Source organism: Eubalaena glacialis, chromosome 13, assembly GCF_028564815.1.
Source record: "Eubalaena glacialis isolate mEubGla1 chromosome 13, mEubGla1.1.hap2.+ XY, whole genome shotgun sequence".
NCBI classification, from domain to species: domain Eukaryota; kingdom Metazoa; phylum Chordata; class Mammalia; order Artiodactyla; family Balaenidae; genus Eubalaena; species Eubalaena glacialis.
In genome coordinates, this window is record NC_083728.1 from 68249001 (window position 1) to 68269174 (window position 20174).

A 20174-nucleotide genomic window follows, 5' to 3' on the forward strand; every position below is an offset into this window, starting at 1 on the left:
TATAGCTCATCATTACCATGCTCATGCCCAATGCACAAATGAGGAAAACGAGGCTGGCAGAGGGGAAATGACTTGCCCAATGTCACCCAGTTCATACGTAGCAGAGCCAAGGAGTAAACTCTGACTTTCAACTGCTCGATTTGATTGCATTTTGCATTTGCATATTGTTGCATGGGTTTAATGCGTTTGATGTTGGCCCTGGATAATTCTTGAGGTTACCTTTTCAGTTTCTAAAGTCTCAACATGAATGCCTTTGGGATACCTAAAGAAAAGAAAGAAAACATGACATCAGTAGATGAGACAACAGCTAAAACCCTAAGTATTTTAAAAACAACTACATAGCTATAATTTCATCACTTAAGTTTTATTAAGTATGAAATAAATACCACTACTAGGAAGACTTTAGAGTAATTTCAGCTGCTAAATGTTTCCCTCTCTCTCCTCTTAAAACACAGGAATGTAACTGATTTCAAATTAATATTTTTAGGACTTAGGCATCTTCTGAAATGTCAGGCATCCCGTAATACAGTCAGCTCATTACTACACTGTCAAATCTTGCTTCTAAATATCACAATGCTTACTTCTTAAGTGAAATTCTGAAGGTCTCTTTGGATGATCTGGGGCATGCACAGGGGAGATCTGAGATGAGTAACTCTGCTGTAATCTGGCACAGTAGTTACATCTGCCCAGGAGAGGAATCTGGAACCCGGGTGGAGTACGTGGCAAGGATAACGTGAGAGGAAAGGAGCCTGGTCAAACAACAATGGCCCTTTTCCTGTTTTGGTCAAAGTAAATTCCCAGTATACATGCCACTGGCAGACTCTAATGAAAGAACAAGAACCCCAAACAAAGTCAAGTGCAAACATCCATCTGTCCAATCCTGATACTCAATTTTTGAGTTAGAGATCCACTTGAAAATATAATTAAATCAATAGAAACACCTCCAGAAAAACACGTGCACACAGTTTTGGATATTGTTTCAGGGGATTCATAGGCCTCCTGATACCTACCCATGGCCTAACCCCTGTTTTAGAAAAAGCATTCACCTGAGTATTTCCCAGGTCTTAAAACCAAATCTTTATCATATATTGATACCTTCAAAGAACAAAAACACTACACATCCAGAAGTTAATGGACAGGCCAAAGTGATAGTTAAAAGAAAATTGTAAAGGCTTTACAACATCTACTAAGAAGGAATAACAAGGAAATAAATTAAGTGGGTATTCAACTTAAGAAATTAGGAGAAAATAATAACAAAATAAAGCACTGCCCAAGAACACGGTATGGTCAAATCACCAAGAACTGCAGAATGTCAAAAATGAAATAAGAGCTAAAAAATTACATTTAGTTTTTAAATCCTGGGTCCCTCACAGAGCTCTCGTGTATAATATAAACACTTACTTCCAGCTCAAAGTCTGATAAATTAGTTTTCTTTGGAACCTATAAAAACAAATGAAAAGGTATTAATTTTGGCTCATAAAAGGAAAATTCAAACTGACCAAGCACTGGTTGGGAAAGACATTTAATTTTTTTTTTTTTTTTTTAAAGATGGATTGGGGACTTCCCTGGTGGCGCAATGGTTGGGAAACTGCCTGCCAGTGGAGGGGACATGGGTTCGATCCCTGGTCCAGGAAGATCTCACATGCCACAGAGCAACTAGGCCGTGCGCCACAACTACTGAGCCTGTGCGCCACAACTACTGAGCCTGTGCACCACAACTACTGAAGCCTGTGCTCCTAGAGCCCGCAACAAGAGAAGCCACCGCAAGAAGCCCACGCACCGCAACAAAGAGTAGCCCCCGCTTACCGCAACTAGAGAAAGCCCACGTGCAGCAACAAAGACCCAACGCAGCCAAAAATACATAAAATTAAAAATAATAATGATAATAATAATGGATAAAATAAATAAATAAAGATGGATTGAATTTTTTTTAACTTTTTATTTCATATTGGAGTATAGTTGATTAACAATGCTGAGGTGGTTTCAGGTGTACAGCAAAGTGATTGAGTTATTCATATACATGTATTTATTCTTTTTCAAATTGGGAAAAACATTTAATTTTTAAAGGAGACTTCATTAGAAGCGACAGGTAATGTGCAAACAAGGGCAGACAGGATGTCTGAGGTGGGAGGATCCCTCACCACTTTTCTTCATCGAAATGCTCTTTATCATTATTATTATTATACTGCCTTTATAGAAGAGGCAGAAGTTCTTGTCTAACCAAAGTATTACTTCCTGTGGCTGTATGAAGAGAGTTTTAAGTAGACAGATGCATTAAAACACTTCTGTGAAGCTAGTCACAAAGTAAAAGGAAGGAAAGCAGGCTGTTTCCGTCACTGACTCTATGAAACACTGATGTTTTTTACTGCAGAGAGAAATTAAAAGGACAGGAGTAGCCTGACAGTAAATTCTGCTCTTCTGAAGCCTTTATGTATGAAGCACAAGTCGAGGCTACAATAATTATGCCACTCTTGAGCATGACTTAAAGCAAAGGTGCACAACAGTTTTCTCCCCTCCAGGATGGAACAAAGCATTCATTCAGTGTCTCTATATACCATGGTCCCAGTTGTGTTAATGCTAAAGTTAGTACTGATATATGGGGAACATACCTATAATAAAAAGACTATTTATGAAAGTGTTTTTAAGCGACCAAATGGTGCACATGCCAGAAATCATCTACCTTTCCAAAAAAAGTACACATGAAAATAGTCAGGGCAACTGACCCAGTACATGGCTCTAAATCCAAGTTCTTGTTTTCTTCACTTTGTAATAAATCTTCTATTTTCTCTCTGAGGAATTAGAATAAAAACATGACTATCAGCATCATTAAGGAATGAAGTTGTCAACCAACAGAATCATCATACTCAAAAGCAATCCAAATACAAGAACATACAACTCTGTAATTTTACCAAATCATGTTATAACTTTTTAGTTCAGTAAGGCTTAAAGAAAAATACTTTATTTTGGCATTTGTTGCTGTTATTAATGAGTTCGCAACAACTTCTCAAGGATTCAGCAATACAAGTGATTTGCATTTTTACTTTCCTAGTAAAGCAGTTATACTGACAACTAAACAGAGCAAACCCAGACGCTCCTCTGAGGGCACGTTTGCTTGTCAGAAACTTCACTGCAAGAGAAAAAAACATGGATGTGTTGCAAATATCTGGATGGGCCTCTGCCTTCACGGGAACTGGACGGTGGCTGTCAGGCCCATGGTCCATGCAGGAGGTCTGACCACTTGGCCAAGATAGTGTCTTGCCTGGTGACACATGGGAAGTCTAAGTACAGTACACAGAACTCGATTTACAGTTGACAGCTGTGACACAAACTCAGATACACCACAGTTAAATCCTGCCCCTCAAACATCACACCTCTGTGTGCACTGTGCATGTGAAGCACAAGCCTGAGATACAGACGTCAGCCCGTGACTCAACGCACGTTTGGTTTCAGTTTAGGAACTTACACCACTTGGTCAATAAACTTCTTCTGATCCTCAGGAATCGTCATGGGACATTTTGAAGTGTTAGGAGACGCGTACGACAAAGCGCCTGCACCATTGGACTGTAAACGTTTTTCATCATACTGCTCTCTTAACTGTCTTTCTTCTTCCTGGTTTAAGTATGGAATTCCTGAACAGAATTTTTTAAAGAATGCATTAGCAGAAGTAACTGTTTATCATAAAAATTTTGTAACAAACCAAAGAGTCTAAAAGACTCAGGAAAGACCATATTTAACTACAGCTCAAAAAAATCAATGGAAAAAGCAAATGATTTTGAAATGTGTTTGTCTATTCATTCACTCCATTCGCTTGTTCATTCATTCTCCTTTCAACAAACTGTGATTTGGCTCTTACGCAGTGCCAGGCACTGTATCAGGCACTAGTGAGCTAACAGTGAACAAGGGAGACTTGTCCTGCTCTGTAGTGAAGCGAACGACCTTAGGATGACCAGAGAAGGCCACCAGGAGGGAGGACCTCGGGGTAAGAATGAATCAGACATGAAGGAGCTGGGGGAAGAGTATTTCAGGCAGGGAACAAGCATAAATGCCCAGAGGATGGAAAAGGCTTGGACTGTTCCAGAAACAGCAAGGAAGCGTAAGCAGGAGAATGGCGTAATGTCAGGTTGGAGAGGATGGGGCAAGATTACATAGGCCCTTACAGGCCATGGTAAGAATTTACTTTATTCTACGAGCAATGGGATGCCATCAGGTTTTAAGCAAGATAATCACATTATCTGCTCCATGTTTTTAAAAGATCATCTGGACTCCTGTGAGAGTTGAAGTAAGGAGGTCAGCTGGAAGGAACTGTCCACTGCGGATGTCCAGGCCAGAGACAACCGCTTAGATCAGAGGTCAGCAGACTTTTCCTTAAAGGGACAAACAGTAGATGTTTTAGGCTTGAGGGCCATACGGGGATCTCTGTTGCAACTACTTAACTCTGACCTTTGTAACATGAAAACAGCCATGCAATGGGCAAATGAATGGGTATGGCTGTGTCCCAATAAAGCTTTATTTATAAAATAGGCAGAATGCCATAGTTTATGACCTTGGCCTAATCTACAGAGATGGAGAGAATGATTCTAGAGATAGGAGAGCTAGAACTTGCCAACATAGTGGGGGTGAGGGAGAAAGGGAAGGGCAAAATAAAAAACAACATCTAACTATTAGGTTTAAGCAGTTGGGACAACAGTAGGGCCACTTACTGAAGTGGGGAAAACTAGGCAAAGAATAGACTTGGGGCCCAAGGGGTGAAAATCAAAAGCTACCTCCTGGATATAATAAATCATCTAGGGATGTATATATAAATGAAGAGGTGCAGATATAAGCCTAAAGCTCCAGAGAAAGGTGTTGAGATATAAATGTAGGTGTCATCAGGACGTGGGGGGCATTAAAAGCCATGTGACACTTAAAAAACTTTGTAGAAAGAATGATGGAATTAGAAAATCACCACTCGTCAGCAATAATAATTGTTTCAAGCAAGAATTATCAATGGATGCTAAAACTAATTGGTGAAAAAGTGATCCACATTAAAAACACCAACAGCTGCACAACAATATTAGTGTACTTCATACTTTACATACTATGAGTAAAAAAAAAGTTATCATCGTCAGTAATGTGGCTAACTGATGTCATATGCCTCCTGATATGATGCACTGAGGAGCACAGACATTCACGTCTGCAGTATCCCTGCCCGAGATGAACAGATGCATTTGGACTTGTCTGAGGAAACATCAAAAAAATCCAAATTGAGGGGCATGCTACAAAATAACTACCCTCCACTATGCAAAAATGTCAAGGTACTAAAATCACAGACTGAGAAACTGTTCTGGATTTTAAAAGAGCAAAGAGATAAGACAGTTTAAAGGCAACATGTGATCCTGGATTGAATCTGGACAAGGGGGAAATTATTTTTCCTCTTTTGCTATAAGTAGCAAAACTTATATTAGGTTTGCAAATGAGGTAACAGTACTGTAGCAATGTCAATTTCCTAATTTGGATTACTGTACTATATAAGAGAATGCTCTTGTTTTTAGGAAAATTCACATTGAAGTAGTTAGGAATAAAGGAGCGTCATGGGTGCAACTTACTCTAAAATGGTTCAGGAAAAAAATTATATATACACCTATATAATGAAAGAAAGGACGACAAAGCAAACATTATAATGCTAACACCTGGGAAATCAGAGGGAAGGTATCAGGAATTCTTTGCGATATTCTGGCAACATTTATATAAGTCTGAAATTATTTCGAAATAAGAATTTAATAATAAAAAATAAATAAAACCATGGAATATATGAGACCAACTAGGAAAAGTAATATTTAGAAGCTGGCGAGACAAGAAAGAGCCAATCAGGACGCGGAGGAGTCCAGAGGGAGGTGGGACGAAAACCAGGAGAACGAAGTGTCTGAAAGCCAGAGGACAGCGTCTAGGGAAGGAGGGAGCAATCGACTGGGTCAAATTCCTCCAAAGGTGGAGCGAGATGAGGACAAAGAAGGATCTATGGGGTCTGAGATCATGGCAGGCACGGGGGACCAGCAGTGTCCTTGGAGGGGTGCAGATGGCGGGCCAGCTGCGGGTGGGTGAAGAACAAACTAGAGGGGAAGAGGAAGGAACGGTGAGAGCACACATCTCATTCAAGACGCTTTGCTCTGAGTGGGAGGATCACAGGCCAGAAGTGGAAAGGGGATGTGGAATCAAGTGAGGGGGGATGGTTTTGCTTTGGTTGGAGTTATTTCAAGACGGAGGTGTTCCTGCAGGCCTGCTTAATCTTCACAGGCCACCAACTCCTTTGGCGGTCGGGTGAAATCTACAGACCCTTCCCCAGAATAATGTTTTCAAATGCATAAAATAAAATATGCAAGATTGTAAAGAAAGGTAATTATATTGAAATAGTTACCAAAAATTCTTTTTTTAATCTATGATATAATAATAGGGGATAATAATATAATAATACAGGAAATCAGCTTCCTGGTCAACACATTAAATAACAAGACCTAACGGCAGGTGAAATAACTATGATAATTTCAAAGTGCTGATGAAGGTAAACAATATTCAAGATATCTGTCACAACTGAAATGCCATTTGAAGATACCTGGGATTTCACTGAGGACAACCTCCCAGCTACTGCTAACACTGCTGGGTTGTTGCCTACATTCCTAACAGAAGAAACAAACAAATTCAGTTCAAGGTTAGAGAAAATATAGATTTGAATTCCACAATGCCCTCCCCGAGTTCACAGACTTCTGAATTCTATCTATGGCAGGAAGGCAGCCCGTGGCCTAGATTAAGAAGCTCTGCACTTTCACAAAGCATGTTTACAAAGGTTGATGGAATGATCAGCAGAGACGGGAAAATATCCAGGAGAGAGAAGGGCAAACTGGAAGAGGCAGTGCCTGACTAGGAGGCAGGTACTAGCCTCTGACCGGTGCAGGGACTCCTCTTCTCTGTAAGGAGAGAAACAAAAAGGCTGAGCCCGGGCTCGGGGGAGACCTGTGGGTCTGGTGGTGAGAACACAAAGTGGCTCTTCCCTGATGGCTTCTATTTTCATTGAGAGGCATGGTCATCAGCTGAGTGGGACAGACATCGTAGAGAGTTGGAAAGGGAATTTCGAAGTCAGAAAAGTAGGATTTTTGAGCACGACTGAGTCCTTTCTTGAAGCTTGTGGTCATGAATTTAGTGACAAATTAGCTCAGGTGTGTCACATTTTCCTGCAATATTCAGATGCTCAGAAATAGAGGAGGTGGATGATAAGATCCAACCAGAGCTGGGACTTAGCTAGACCAGGGCAATGGAGGGAAAGAGGAGCAAGGGCAGGAAGAAAGGATAATGATGGACCAGGTGGACACGGAGAGAAGTCAAGACAGGAGAGTGGAAGGTAACCGATAGTGAAAAAGCAATGGAGGTCAACTGATGGCTGAAATGAGGTACCCAAGTAAGTGGAAGAGAAAGACAAGAGAAATGATGGAGATGGGCACAGTTATTGCTAATAAGACCCACGATGCTACCAAGGGAGTGCAGGGCTAAGGGGAGGCAGAAGTGAGGACTGCTGACCGCCTGGCCAAGAAACAGACAAGACAGAGCATTTGCTGGTTGTCCTGGTGGACGCTGGAGTCACCCAGAAGGAGGAGAGAGGTAGGAGTGGAGAGAAAGACGATGAGCCAATGCCAAGGCTGCTGGTGAAGGCCACGCCCAGGAAGTCAGCAGAAAGAGGGACGGCAGAGCTGGTGACGCAGCCCTGGGAAGAACTATGGCTCCTGAGAAGAGGGAACTCAAGTGGATTGAACGTGGCATGCCTACCACTGCCTGGCTGCAGACACAGAGACAGAGCTGAAACCACCTGTGCTTGGGAGGGCCGCAGGGGGAACAGCAAGAGGACTGGCCTGGTTCCATTTCAGACAAGGAAGTCAAAGGCACTTCCAAGAAGACTGCCAGGTGAAAAGGGCCTGGCATTTGCAAACCGTGAGTGGAAAGATTTGATGAGAAAGAGAAGTGAAGGTCTAGGTCAGAATTACAGAGCATCTACAACAGCACGGGGTTAGAGTCTCGGTAATAACAGATGGCCTGGGAGCCCTGATGCAGCTGTGACTAAAATATTACAAGGTCTGACTACAAAACTAGAGAGTGAGGCATCCTCCAATTTAGCTGTTTCTCTCCTTTTATGAAAATAAAACCATCAGGCTGGAAATTACACACTCATATGAGTCTGGGTAAAGTAGTTCCTTCAAAAGATTTCTGCAACTAGTCCATTATAGGGCTCTAACTACATTTGGAACTTGTGGTGTATAATGGCTTTCAGAGTCAGGTATGAGCCAAAGCAAATAAATTATTTTATTATACCCAAATTGTGTTACCCAGCTGGCTCACCCACCAGGTTAAGCAGTTTGGATTCCAAATTTTTTTTAGTATTTCCAAAAATCAAAATCATCACTAGACATGAAGACGCAGCACCACTAAAGCAATTAAAAAAACAACATGACATGGGTGCTACAGGCCCGGCAAGGATATCATGCTGAGGGGAAGAGACTTTAGCTGACGTCTATGTTCTAGAACCTTTGCTGAGAAAAATCTCCTTTCTTACCTCGCTCAATAATACATTCGCCATGGGAATGAATACAATTTACAAGAATAATTAAGTGAAAAGTACCTATTGACCTTAGAGCAGCAGGTGCTTAATACTGCTGAGAAAACCAGAGGCTTTCCCCAATACTTTTCGGGAAATAAATGAATGGAGGAAGGAAAACCACTCTGGTGTGGTCTAACTTCCGGTGAACGTTCATCAAATATTTAACGGTCACCTCCCTGATATGGGAGAGGAATCATTCGTGCTCTGCTCCGGGGATAAGGAAGGGACGTAGTCCCTCCCCCCAGGCTGCTTGCCAGCCTATCATGCGAGCCTATCATGCCAGCAAGTTAGCCATCAGGATTGTGCAGACTATGTAGACTTTTCTCCTCCAAAGACCATCTCTGTATTACTGGAATATGGCTGCTTTTTAAAATGCTACGTTGTAGCACTTGTCTCACTGAAAGAAAACAGGGATGCATTCCCCCCCAGGTGGTGTGACAGGAAAACAAGTCACACCAGCGACAGAAAAGCTCCACTCAGTGAAACCAGGAGCGTGAGAGGCCTTAGAGCTAAATAAAGTAGCAGCTCCTCTCCTGTTCAGTTCAGCCCTTAAAAAAAGGGCACAATAAAAACTCTATGGCTGCACATGATGGGCTGGGAATCCGAGATCCTGTCTCAGACAGCAGGCACAAAAAGATAATTCTCAACCAAATCCAGATTTACAAGCTCTAAAGAGAGGTCACACAAAGTCTTACCGTTGCGAAAAACTTTATTAAAATCAAATCCTTGGCTTGCTAGAAAGTCAATGCTTGAGCTCTGAAACAAGAGGAAACAGAACATGCATTTCGGTGATGTTCGTGGCAGGTGTATGACTAGAAGCAGAGAAAGAACTCAGGCGAGTAAACAAAGGCAACCAGGCAAGGAGGCAGCATGCCAAAGGCCAGAGGACAAGGCATTTCTACTCCACGGCTGCCAAATCATCCATTAATTCACTTAAACTATCTGGGTTCTTCTCCTTTATAGCTTATAAAACAAATATCCTTTGTTTCACAACATTTAAGAAAATTTTACTTAGTGAACATATATTCTCCCAATAGGCAGGAAACTCCTGGTGGCTGTACTGACTAGGAGACTATAAATAAAAATTAAATGTATTTCTATTATCTCACCCCAGGTTCAGGTTTAAGGTAGCAAACACGTGCAAGTTATAAGGTATCAATATTCACTTAAACTTAGATTCTGAAAGCCCCAAATCTTTGTTTTCTTTTTTTGGCCATGCCGTGTGGCATGTGGGATCTTAGTTCCCCGACCAGGGATCGAACCCGCGCCCCCTGCTTTGGAAGTGCAGAGTCTTAACCATTGGACTGCCAGGGAAGTCCCAAGCTCTTAATTGGATGTTCTTTACATTCAAGATCAAAATAGAGAAAAATTCCCAGTAATGAGATTTATTAAATACATATCTCAAGCCTAGGGTAAGTCAAAAAATATAAGTAAATGTTAGTAAAAATATTAATTAAATAATACTACACAAGAATGGGAAAATTTTCACAAAGTTCTTACTCAACTGACTGAAGAGTGGGAAACATCACTGTAGCTTCTCTAATTTTATTCTTGTTTTAAGTCAGAACATTAGAGGGCAGCACACTTGAGTCATTTGCATCTGACCCCTCATAGAACTACCTTCCTGACCTGTACTTAACATTATACCATCAGTCTAGGCTGAGGGACGCTGTACCAGTTCCAGTAAACTCATTACCGTATTCTCTTTAGAGATGCCACTGAAGACAAGGTCTTCTACATTAGTGATTTCTTTATGATAACAGAAGGGGAAATGTTCTGAGGTCTCTAGTCTGAGGAAAGCTGAACTCCTCCTGAGCTCTGGCCTATTTCGATCCTATGGGCCACAGAACTGATTGTGTGTTCCCCCTATTCTTGGCTGGTAGGAAGCTCAGAGACAAAAAGGTGAGACTTTCTTTGACACAAATTCTGTGTTCTAATCATAACACAGTAATCGTATCCTCATTTTTCTTTTCTTCCAACTTTTCACTTACTTATCTTTTTAATCTTATGTTAAAAGGTTTCATATACCGTATATACTTTTATATATATATATATATATATATATATATATATATATATATATACTTTTTACCCAACACAAATTCTTTTTAAAATATGATGAGGTATAAAAAGGCAACCTTACCAAATACACACACACACACACACACACACACACAAACACGTGTGGGTACAGGCACATCATTTTCCATCATGTCCAGGTTTCCTGTGGTTTCAAATAAGCAACCAGTCCCCGCCCACATCTTCCCTTTTTATCTTGTTCTGAACCAGACCCAATGACTTCTGACTTGGGCCACAAGCCTTTTTATCTACCATGCCTGAGTATTCTTATAACTCTGCCCACCTAATATTCCATCACTGACAGAGGCACCAAAAGATGGATTATGGAAAGGCATTTTTGTCCCTGCTGTCACTAGACTCCAAAACATCCTAACTTCCTTCTTTAAAAATCCAGAGTCAGAGATTCACCTATCCCCTTTTTGAAGCTATTTACTTTCCACTCAAATAATACCCTCTAAGTTGCACCCAAAAAATGTACTTTATGCCACTGAACTGAAGGCCTCTTAAAATGGTAAATTTTAGGTTATGTATTTTTTACCATAATATAGAAAAAAAACCATCTAGAAAAATGGTACAGATGAACCAGTTTCCAAGGCAGAAATAGAGACACAGACGTAAAGAACATATGGACACCAAGGGGGGAAAGCGGCCAGGGGTTGGTGGGGGGAGGGTGTGGGATGAATTGGGAGATTGGGATTAACATATATACACTAATTTGTATAAAATAGATAATAAGAACCTGCTGTATAAAAAAAAAGAAAAGAAAATAAAGAAAAAACACTTTGAACCAACAAAATCTATTTGTGGTTTACTAACCACTATCCTTGGTTGGTCCTAAATGTACCATTTTCAGGATTCAAAAGATGAGCACGGCTACTCGGGAGGACAGTTTGAGGCATCTATCAAAATGTTAAATATATAAGCTCTATGAGTCAGCAATTCCCCTTCTAGGAAATCTATCCTATAAAAACATTCCTACATATAACCAAGACATGCTGCACATAGATGCTGACTATAGCATTGCTTAAAATAGGTAACCACTGGAAAACTTCTAAACTCCAATTAAACAAATTATAACATATCCATACTATGAAATATGAAGACAGTGTGTTAAGTAGAAAATGCAAGTTATATAAAATATGAATATTATAATCCTGTGTATATTAAAGAAAAAAGCTAAAATTATGTATATATATGTAGACAAAAGAGTATATGTACATATGGACATAAAAGGAGTGAAATGGGGAAGGCAGTGGCATGGGGAAGACGGGATAAAAAAAGAAACTCGTTCTTTACTCTATAGACAGCAGCAGGGTCTCGATTTTTCACGACCACGTATGTATTTTCTTCCATGAATTCAACTATAGATGTTCGGCCAGAAAAAGGAAGGAGAAGAGAAGAAAAAGAGGTGAAGACAATGCCAATGCCATGCAGTTCTGCTGTCGCCCCACTGGACGGGCACGTGCTCCAGGAGCGTGCCTGGCTCTCAGGCAGCTCACTCCTCCATATCCCGCCAAGTGTGAGCAGCTCACTATGTATACAGATGCTTATTTTTCAAAGAGCATATTAAGTTATTTTGCTCCCAAATTCTCCCTGCTTTAAGGGTAATAAGAGCTTTTCAAGACTGATTTTTGACCAGACACAATTTTCACCCTACTCGCTGACTCCAGAAGCTAGTAAGTTCCTTATAAGATGCAACTCTGCTGTCATCATAGAATTTTAAAGACAAAATCCACCTTAGATGGAGGACAAAAGAAAAAAATTCAAAGATACTATCATTTACCATATCCATACAATCCACAAGTTTACTTAACTGAATCTAAACCTCTTCTCTGCCTTTGCTTTTCCAGAATAGAGAATTGCACCATTTTTATCCCATTGTCCATTTTAGACATTAGTCTCTGGCCTGTCTTCAAGTCTGTGATGTCTTTCTTTGTTTCAAGGAGTGGCTGGCTACTATAACTGCATTAAGTGTTCCAGGTGTAGCTCCAGAATGGCTTTGTACAATGGGTAGGTTCTTTTGATCTGTTTCCAATTCATTTCCTAGAATAACTGTGTTTGTGTTGGTCTTTTAGAACAAAGCATCATCCCCAAGGTGTCTCATTGCCACTGTCTGCATTTGTTTGACTAACCCCTGGCTAAAGCCATGGAATCCACTTTAAATAACTGTCTTTTCCTGGTACTGTTGGAAAACTACATCCATACAAATTTCCCAACTGAGCCTATTTTTCTCTCAGTGAAAATCTACAAATACTGTTTAATTAAGTATCCTATACTAAGGTGACTGGTAAATAGCTGTTAACTGGTTGCAGGGTAAAGAAATATCAACTATGGTTTATTTGCTAATTTAAGAAAAATTCAGGTTACAAGACCAAAATTACCTTCTCTTCAGCCCTAGATATACAATTAATGCTCAGTTTCACTTGTTTATATCCTGCCTTATTACAGAAAGAACGTGACATGACTCAGTCACTCAGAAGCCTACCCTCCAGGCTTTCTTAACTGCATTACTACTTACATGCAGGAAAAGGGAAAGATGGGAAGACTCAAAGGAACTAATGTTGCTACAGGGAGAGAAGCTCAGGCATAAGATCATAAGGGAGAAAAGGCCAACATTCAGCTTTCATCACATATCCGTTCGCTATACACTTATTCACATTCACCTTATCCATTGTATCAGATTATTAAGAGAGCAGAAAGGGGAAACTGATATTCACTGAGTGTCTACTAGATCAGCTACAACACCGAACAGGGTGTTCTAAAGGGGAACCTCCTTGTATCCTTACCTTGGCTCATAAAGTCAGCCCTCTCCTCCTCAGGAGGAAACAGTTGTCTTTATCTACCCTCTCTTTCCTAATTGGTGAGCTTGGGAAAAGAAACTGAACATATATAGCTTAGCCCCTTTTGGGCTCTCTCTTTTCAAAGAGGATACACACATACCCTCCTCTTCCAGAAAATAAAGCTCTACCCTTGGAGATGGGTGCAATGAGAATGGGGTGGGAAGAAGCCTGAAGGTCCTGATCTGTAGGTTCAATTCAGGGGTAAGACATTAAAAATCCCCAAAAGAGTCACACTACAAAGCCATGGTCTCAGATTCAGCTTTACTAATGATAAAGCTCATGTTCTCATTTCCATCTGCCTGTCTCTTACATCTCATTCCTTTACTCATTCTCAAGTAAAAGGGAAGATGGGAGTGTCATTAATTTACAACCCTAAAACTGAAAGTCAGAGAGGTGAAATGATTTGCCCAAAGTGCAAAGTTAGTGGTAGAACCAAATTTTAGAGAGAATTCTGATTCCACATTTCCACACTGTCTCATCAGCAATTCATAACAGAAAAAAAGCTCAATTATACTACTAACCTGACAAACAAATTTGACATCTGGTGAAGATCTATTGAAGGGTTTCGGGAAAACATAGAAGTTAAAAGACTTTGTTATATACCTGGGGAAAATAAGATAAAAGGAGACTTAGGGGGTTACATTACGCCATGACAAAAGAATTCCCACCACTTATTAAAACAACCTACTTTGAATTTGTGTAGTCATACTTAAAAGTGCAAAGGCCAAACTGAAACAGCAAAAAGTCCATGGAATGCTGGAAAAGGGAAATAAAATATCTGTCAAAACAGTGCTCTACAGTCGACATCAGCAACAGTATTCTCAATAAGGTGGGTTTTCTGATTACTTAACTTTGGCAGAATACTTCCAATTAGAACAGATTACACATTATCTATCAGACGCATTATCATTTTATATACATTTCTTAATATTTTTCCCAACTTAGGCACCTATCCACCATCTGGAGTATCATGGTAAACCTATTTCCTAATGATTAAAATAACCATATCACATTTCCTGTAAATCAAATTAACACTGAAAATACTAAACCTTCCCCAAAATGTTTTCCAGCAAACAATTATTTTTGCTGTTGTTTTAAATACCACTAAAATACCATTTTATAGCTGGGGTTGAGACGTTAATGAACAAGTTTAATGATTATATTCCTCTATAATTCAACATATGCAGGACCAACATGGGAAAAAAAAATTTTTTCTAGCACATCCACGTACCTTTTTAAGCTTCTGATACCTTTCTTCCGGAGTGTCAAAACCATTTGTTAATGCGGTGACCGAGGGTCCATCGCTGATTCCTAGATTTTAAGAAATAAAAGTTTTTAACTTGTTAATAAATATTAATGGAAAAATGTCAGTCAACTATTCAATGGCGCTATAATTTCATATTTTTATGAATGAAAATTAATTGGAAGTGCTCCTTTCTTCATTTTTTCAAAATTAGCATTAAATTCACTGGCTACCAAGCTAAACTCTATAGTAATGAATTTAGAGATGTGAATGTTTCAATTGGAGAATGGGCAGTTTCAGTGTCTAAAATAGATTTCAAATATAGAAAACACTATAGAGACCTCACCAAAAAACTATTAGAACTAATAAAGGAAGTCAGTAAAGTTGCAGGATACAAAATTAATACACAGAAATCTGTTGTAAATTTCTATACACTAGTAACAAAAACAGAAATTAAGAAAACAATCCCATTTACAACTGCATCAAAAAGAATAAAATACCTAGGAATAAATTTAACCAAGAAGGTGAAAGACCTGTACTCTGAGAACTGTAAGACATTGGTGCAAGAAACTGAAAACAATGGGAATAAATGGAAAGACTGTGCTCACGAATCGGAAGAATTAATACTGTAAAAATGTCCATATTACCCAAAGCAATCTACAGATTCAAAGCAATCTCTATCAAAATACCCATGGCATTTGTCACAGAACTAGAATAATCCTAAAATTTGTATGGAACCACAAAATACCCCGAACAGCCAACGCAATCTTGAGATGCCACCTCACGCCTGTCAGAATGGCTAGTCTCAAAAACACAAGAAATAACAAGTGTTGGCAAGGATGTGGAGAAAAGGGAACCGTCGTGTACTGTTGGTGGGAAGGTCAACTGGTGCAGCCAGTACAGAAAACAGTATAAAGCTTCCTCAAAATATTAAAAATAGAACTAACATATGAGCCAGCAATTCCACTCTGGATATTTATCAGAAGAAAACAAAAATTATTTTTTCTTCAGTAATTCTAATTTGAAAAGATATATGCATCCCTATGTCACGACATCATCATTTACAATAGCAAAGACACAGAAGCAACCTAATTGTCCAAAGATAGATGAATGGATAATGAAGATGCCATATATACACACATACATATATATACACACACACACATACATACATATATATACACATACATATAAAGAAATATTACTCAGCCATAAAAAAGAATAAAACCTTGCCATCTGCAACATGGATGGACCTAGAAGGTATTATGTTAAGTGAAATAAGTCAGACAGAGAAAGACAAATACCATATGATTTCACTTACTGGTGAAATCTAAAAATCAAAACAAACAAACAAAACAAAACAAAGATATTGATACAGAGAGTAAACTAATGGTTGCCAGAGGGGAGGGGGTGGGGGGAAAGGCCAAATAGGTGAAGGGATTTAAGAGACACAAAGTTTCATTTATAAAATAAATGTCACAGTATAGGGAATATAGCCAATAACATAGCCAACAATAACTTTGTAGCTAACAGATGGTAACTAGACTTAGCAGGGTGATCATTTCATAGTGTATAAAAATATCAAATCACTATGTTGTACACCTGCAACTGACATAATTGGTCAATTACAATTCAGTAAAAAAAAAAAAACAGGTTTAGAAACAGTCATGATTTAAGAAAACAATCTCTATGACTGAATAAGTTTTGCTGCTTTCAAAGATTAATGCATACTCAGACATCAACAAATACTGATGTGCATTATTGTTAGAGTACAGTCTTGGTCAACAGTTTGGAGTAACATCTACACAACAAAGGTATACTCTAGGTCAAGAGACAATTACTTGTGGTGAAAATTCTTAGCTTTCCAGGGAATTGACTCCAACTAGAAACTGCACACTTAATTAAAGCCAAAGATTACCCCCAGCATGGAGTCCTTTAGAAAGAGCTGAAGCCTTAGAAACATGTTAAACTTGTAGCAAAAGTGTTATCTATACCAAAAGTGGATATCTTTGATACAAAAAGAGAAAAAGAAAAAACCTTGCAATTATAACTGTTAGTAAAGTATTAGACACAAATGCACACACATGCCAAGGCAGGCAATAAACACTTCCACTAATGCCTAAAGGAATACCTTCATTTATCTGCAAAAGTCCGACCCTAAGTCGGTCACAAAGGACAAATATTGTATGATTCCACTTATAGGAAATGTCTAAACTAGTCAAATTCATAGAGACAGAAACAGTGGTTGCCAGAGGCAGAGGGGAGAGAGGAGTTGGGAATTATTGTTCAATGGGTAGAGTGTTTCAGTTCTGAAGATGAAAAAGTTCTGGAGATGGATGGTTGGAGATGGATGCACAACAATGTGAATGTATTTAATGCCACTGAACTCTAAAACCACTTAAAAATGGTTAAAACGATAAATTTTATGTTATGTGTATTTCACCACACACACACAAAAGCCTGACCCGAACTCCCAAGCTGTCTCACACACATCCAACAGTTTTTAAGCAGCACCAAAACCTTAATCTCTATCTGCAACCCTGAGAGGTCCAACAACCACAAACTCAATCACAAAACCCACCGCACCTCTTCCGTGCTTTCGAAACGTTTAAGAGGAAACGTGGAGACCCATGCAACTTGCCCAAGGCTACAAACAGGGGGGAGCGGCCAGCAGGCAGAAGTCCGGGGCAAGGGAGCAGGAGGTAGGGGGGCAGGAGGTTTGGCTATGCACTGCAAGGTGCCAGCCTCAAGCTTGCAAGCGAGGGATACCTGAAAACTCCCCATCGATGGCGAAGAAGTCCGCCTCCTCTATGGCCTGGTACACTTTGTGGAGATTACTCTTAAAATCTGCGGAGAAACCGAGAAGAGGCTCAGAACCAGTGGCCTAGCTGCTTGCCCATGGGCTACTAGGTTGGGAAGGAAGGAGGGCCCGGGGAACTCCTACGTCTCCTAGGGCGGAAGGACAGGTCCCTGAGGGGTGCACAGACAGGGGCGGAAAATAAGCCCCGCGGGGGGCACGAGCCTGAGAAGGATAAGGCCCTGGGGGTGCCCGGGTAAGAAAGACGACAAGGCCCCGAAGGGTGTATGGGCCAGAGAGGAATAAGGCCCCCCAAGAGGCGCAAAAGGGGGGAGCAAACCCCTGAGGGGCTGCCTCTGCCCCAGGCCCCGCCAAGCAGACCGGCCGTGTTCCGGGCCTAGCAGGCCGGGTGAGGGGGGCCGCGGGTACGCGGGGAGGTGCACGGCGGACACGCACTGCTCCTGATTATCTCCATTTTGCAGAGTGGCCAGGCCCCCGGCCCCGTCCGGCCCGCCTCTGCCGTTCCACTCGCGAAGTTCCACTGCCAGCAGCTCAGGCAGCAGCGACGGAGACCGCAGGGGTGACTTCCGGAAACAGCGCGCGCCGGCGCGCCGTCACGTGTGCCTGCGTCATGGCAGGGGCGGGGCCAAGGCTAGGTTCCTTTCCCGGGACACAGGAGGGGCGTGGCTATCGAAGTCCTCCAAGGCGTGGTCTAACTGGTGAGGACCAGACTTGGACAATTTACTTTATTTATTTATTTTTGGCTGCATTAGGTTTTCGTTGCTGCATGCCGGCTTTTTCTAGTTGCGGGAGCGGGGGCTACTCTTCGTTGCGGTGCGCGGGCTTCTCACTGCGGTGGCTTCTCTTGTTGAGGAGCACGGGCTCTAGGCACGTGGGCTTCAGCCGTTGTGAAACATGGACTCAGTAGTTGTGGCACGCGCGCTCTAAAGCACGGGCTCAGTAGTTGTGACGCACGGGCTTAGCTGTTCCGCGGCGTGTGGGATCTTCCCGGATCAGGGCTCGAACCCGTGTCCCCTGCATTGGCAGGCGGATTCTTAACCACTACACCACCAGGGAAGCCCGGGCCATTTACTTCAGAAGTTTGAGTGACATGACATCCATCCAGTTGATGAATAACTATTTCTTGAGTTCCAGTTATGTGCCAGGCACCCTGAAAGGAGTGGGGATACAGTGAGGAATAGAAAAGACAAGCTCCCACTGGAGCGTAACTTGAGGGAAGAGGGGAAAGTCAGGCAGGAATCGAACTTGCCACTTGGAAACCCAAAGTTTGCTGTGAAGAGAAAGAGCAGGGTGCTGCAATAAGAACAATGGAAAAGAGGGTTACTTACAGAGGTGACGGGGAACGCAAACCTGAGACCTTTATCTACTGCACTAGCTACTGGGAATACTATGGTGGGCAAAACAGATTAGGTCTTGCCTGATGGAGTTTTATGTTGGTCTGTGGTTTGCAGTTGATTCCCAGAGCCTACGACACTGCTGACACGTCTAGATGCTCGATAAACGTGGGTTGAGTGAATGAATTCACCTTGGTCTTTCACAAAAGCCTACTATGAAAGTTGGTTAGAAGATCTGCTTTCAAAGGCTAGCTCTGCCATTTATTAGGTCTGGAATTATTCAATCTTCCTAAACCTCGATTTGCTCATCCACTAAATAGGGTTGAGGATCAGTGGTGATAATGTATGTGAATTGTAAAGCACTGTAAAAATAAATGTAAGATATGATCAGCGTTCTGACCTGCTGTCACATTTCCCTGCATTCACACCTTAGGTTTGAGAGAAATACTGAGTATGAACCACTTGTGCTTTTTGAAAAGAAGATAACCATTTTCCTCCAAAAGAAAATAATAAGAACCCTAAAGAACAAGTAAGAGTGTGACCATATTTTCCCCACCAGGTGCCACAAGTCCATTTTCCTCTACTCATTCAAAGGAAATTTATATATAGTTAATTAGGCCCACTATTCCTAGTGTGAGCAGCAGAGAGTAAATGTGAAAACCAATATGACAAGTAGTCAAACTTCAAACTTGAAATGTCTCTCGGCCTTCTAGTATCAGCTTTAAAAGTCCTAGATGGAAAGTACTGGTCACATATGGCCACTTAAATTTAAATTTTAAGTAACTTAAGTTCAATAAATATCAAAACTTACTGCAAAGCTACAGTAATCAAAACAGTGTGGTACTGACATAAAGACATAGAGACTAATGAAATAGAGTAGAGAGCCCCCAAATAATCCCTTGAATATATGGTCAAATGATTTGCAACAAGGATGCCAAGACCATTCAGTGAGGGAAGGATACTCTTTTCAACAAATGGTGTTAAGAAAACTGAATATCCACATGCAAAAGAATGAAGTTAGAACCTTACCTAACACCGTATAAAAATTAATTCAAAATAAATCAAACATCTAAATGTAAGAGCCAAAACTATAAGGGTTTTAGAAGAAAACATAGGGCAAAAGCTTCATGATGTTGGATTAGGCAATGATTTTTTGCTATGACACCAAAAGCATAGGCAACAAAAGAAAAAATCGATGAATTACATCAAAATTAAAAACTTCTGTGCATCAAAGGACACT

General features: G+C 40.7%; 1 protein-coding gene across 1 annotated transcript in view; it reads right to left on the reverse strand.

Moving 5' to 3' along the window:
• PARN (poly(A)-specific ribonuclease) overlaps positions 1-18162 on the reverse strand; it is a 159236-nt gene extending 141074 nt beyond the window's left edge. The window contains exons 1-10 of the mRNA XM_061207987.1: positions 18036-18162; positions 17552-17629; positions 14771-14850; positions 14228-14295; positions 14061-14142; positions 9316-9376; positions 3464-3629; positions 2724-2789; positions 1402-1440; positions 220-262 (exon numbers count right to left, since the gene is read on the reverse strand). Coding sequence (XP_061063970.1) covers positions 220-262; positions 1402-1440; positions 2724-2789; positions 3464-3629; positions 9316-9376; positions 14061-14142; positions 14228-14295; positions 14771-14850; positions 17552-17629; positions 18036-18054 — 702 coding nt within the window. The 5' untranslated portion in view covers positions 18055-18162. The remainder of the gene's footprint in view (positions 1-219; positions 263-1401; positions 1441-2723; positions 2790-3463; positions 3630-9315; positions 9377-14060; positions 14143-14227; positions 14296-14770; positions 14851-17551; positions 17630-18035) is intronic.
• Positions 18163-20174: the final 2012 nt, after the last annotated feature.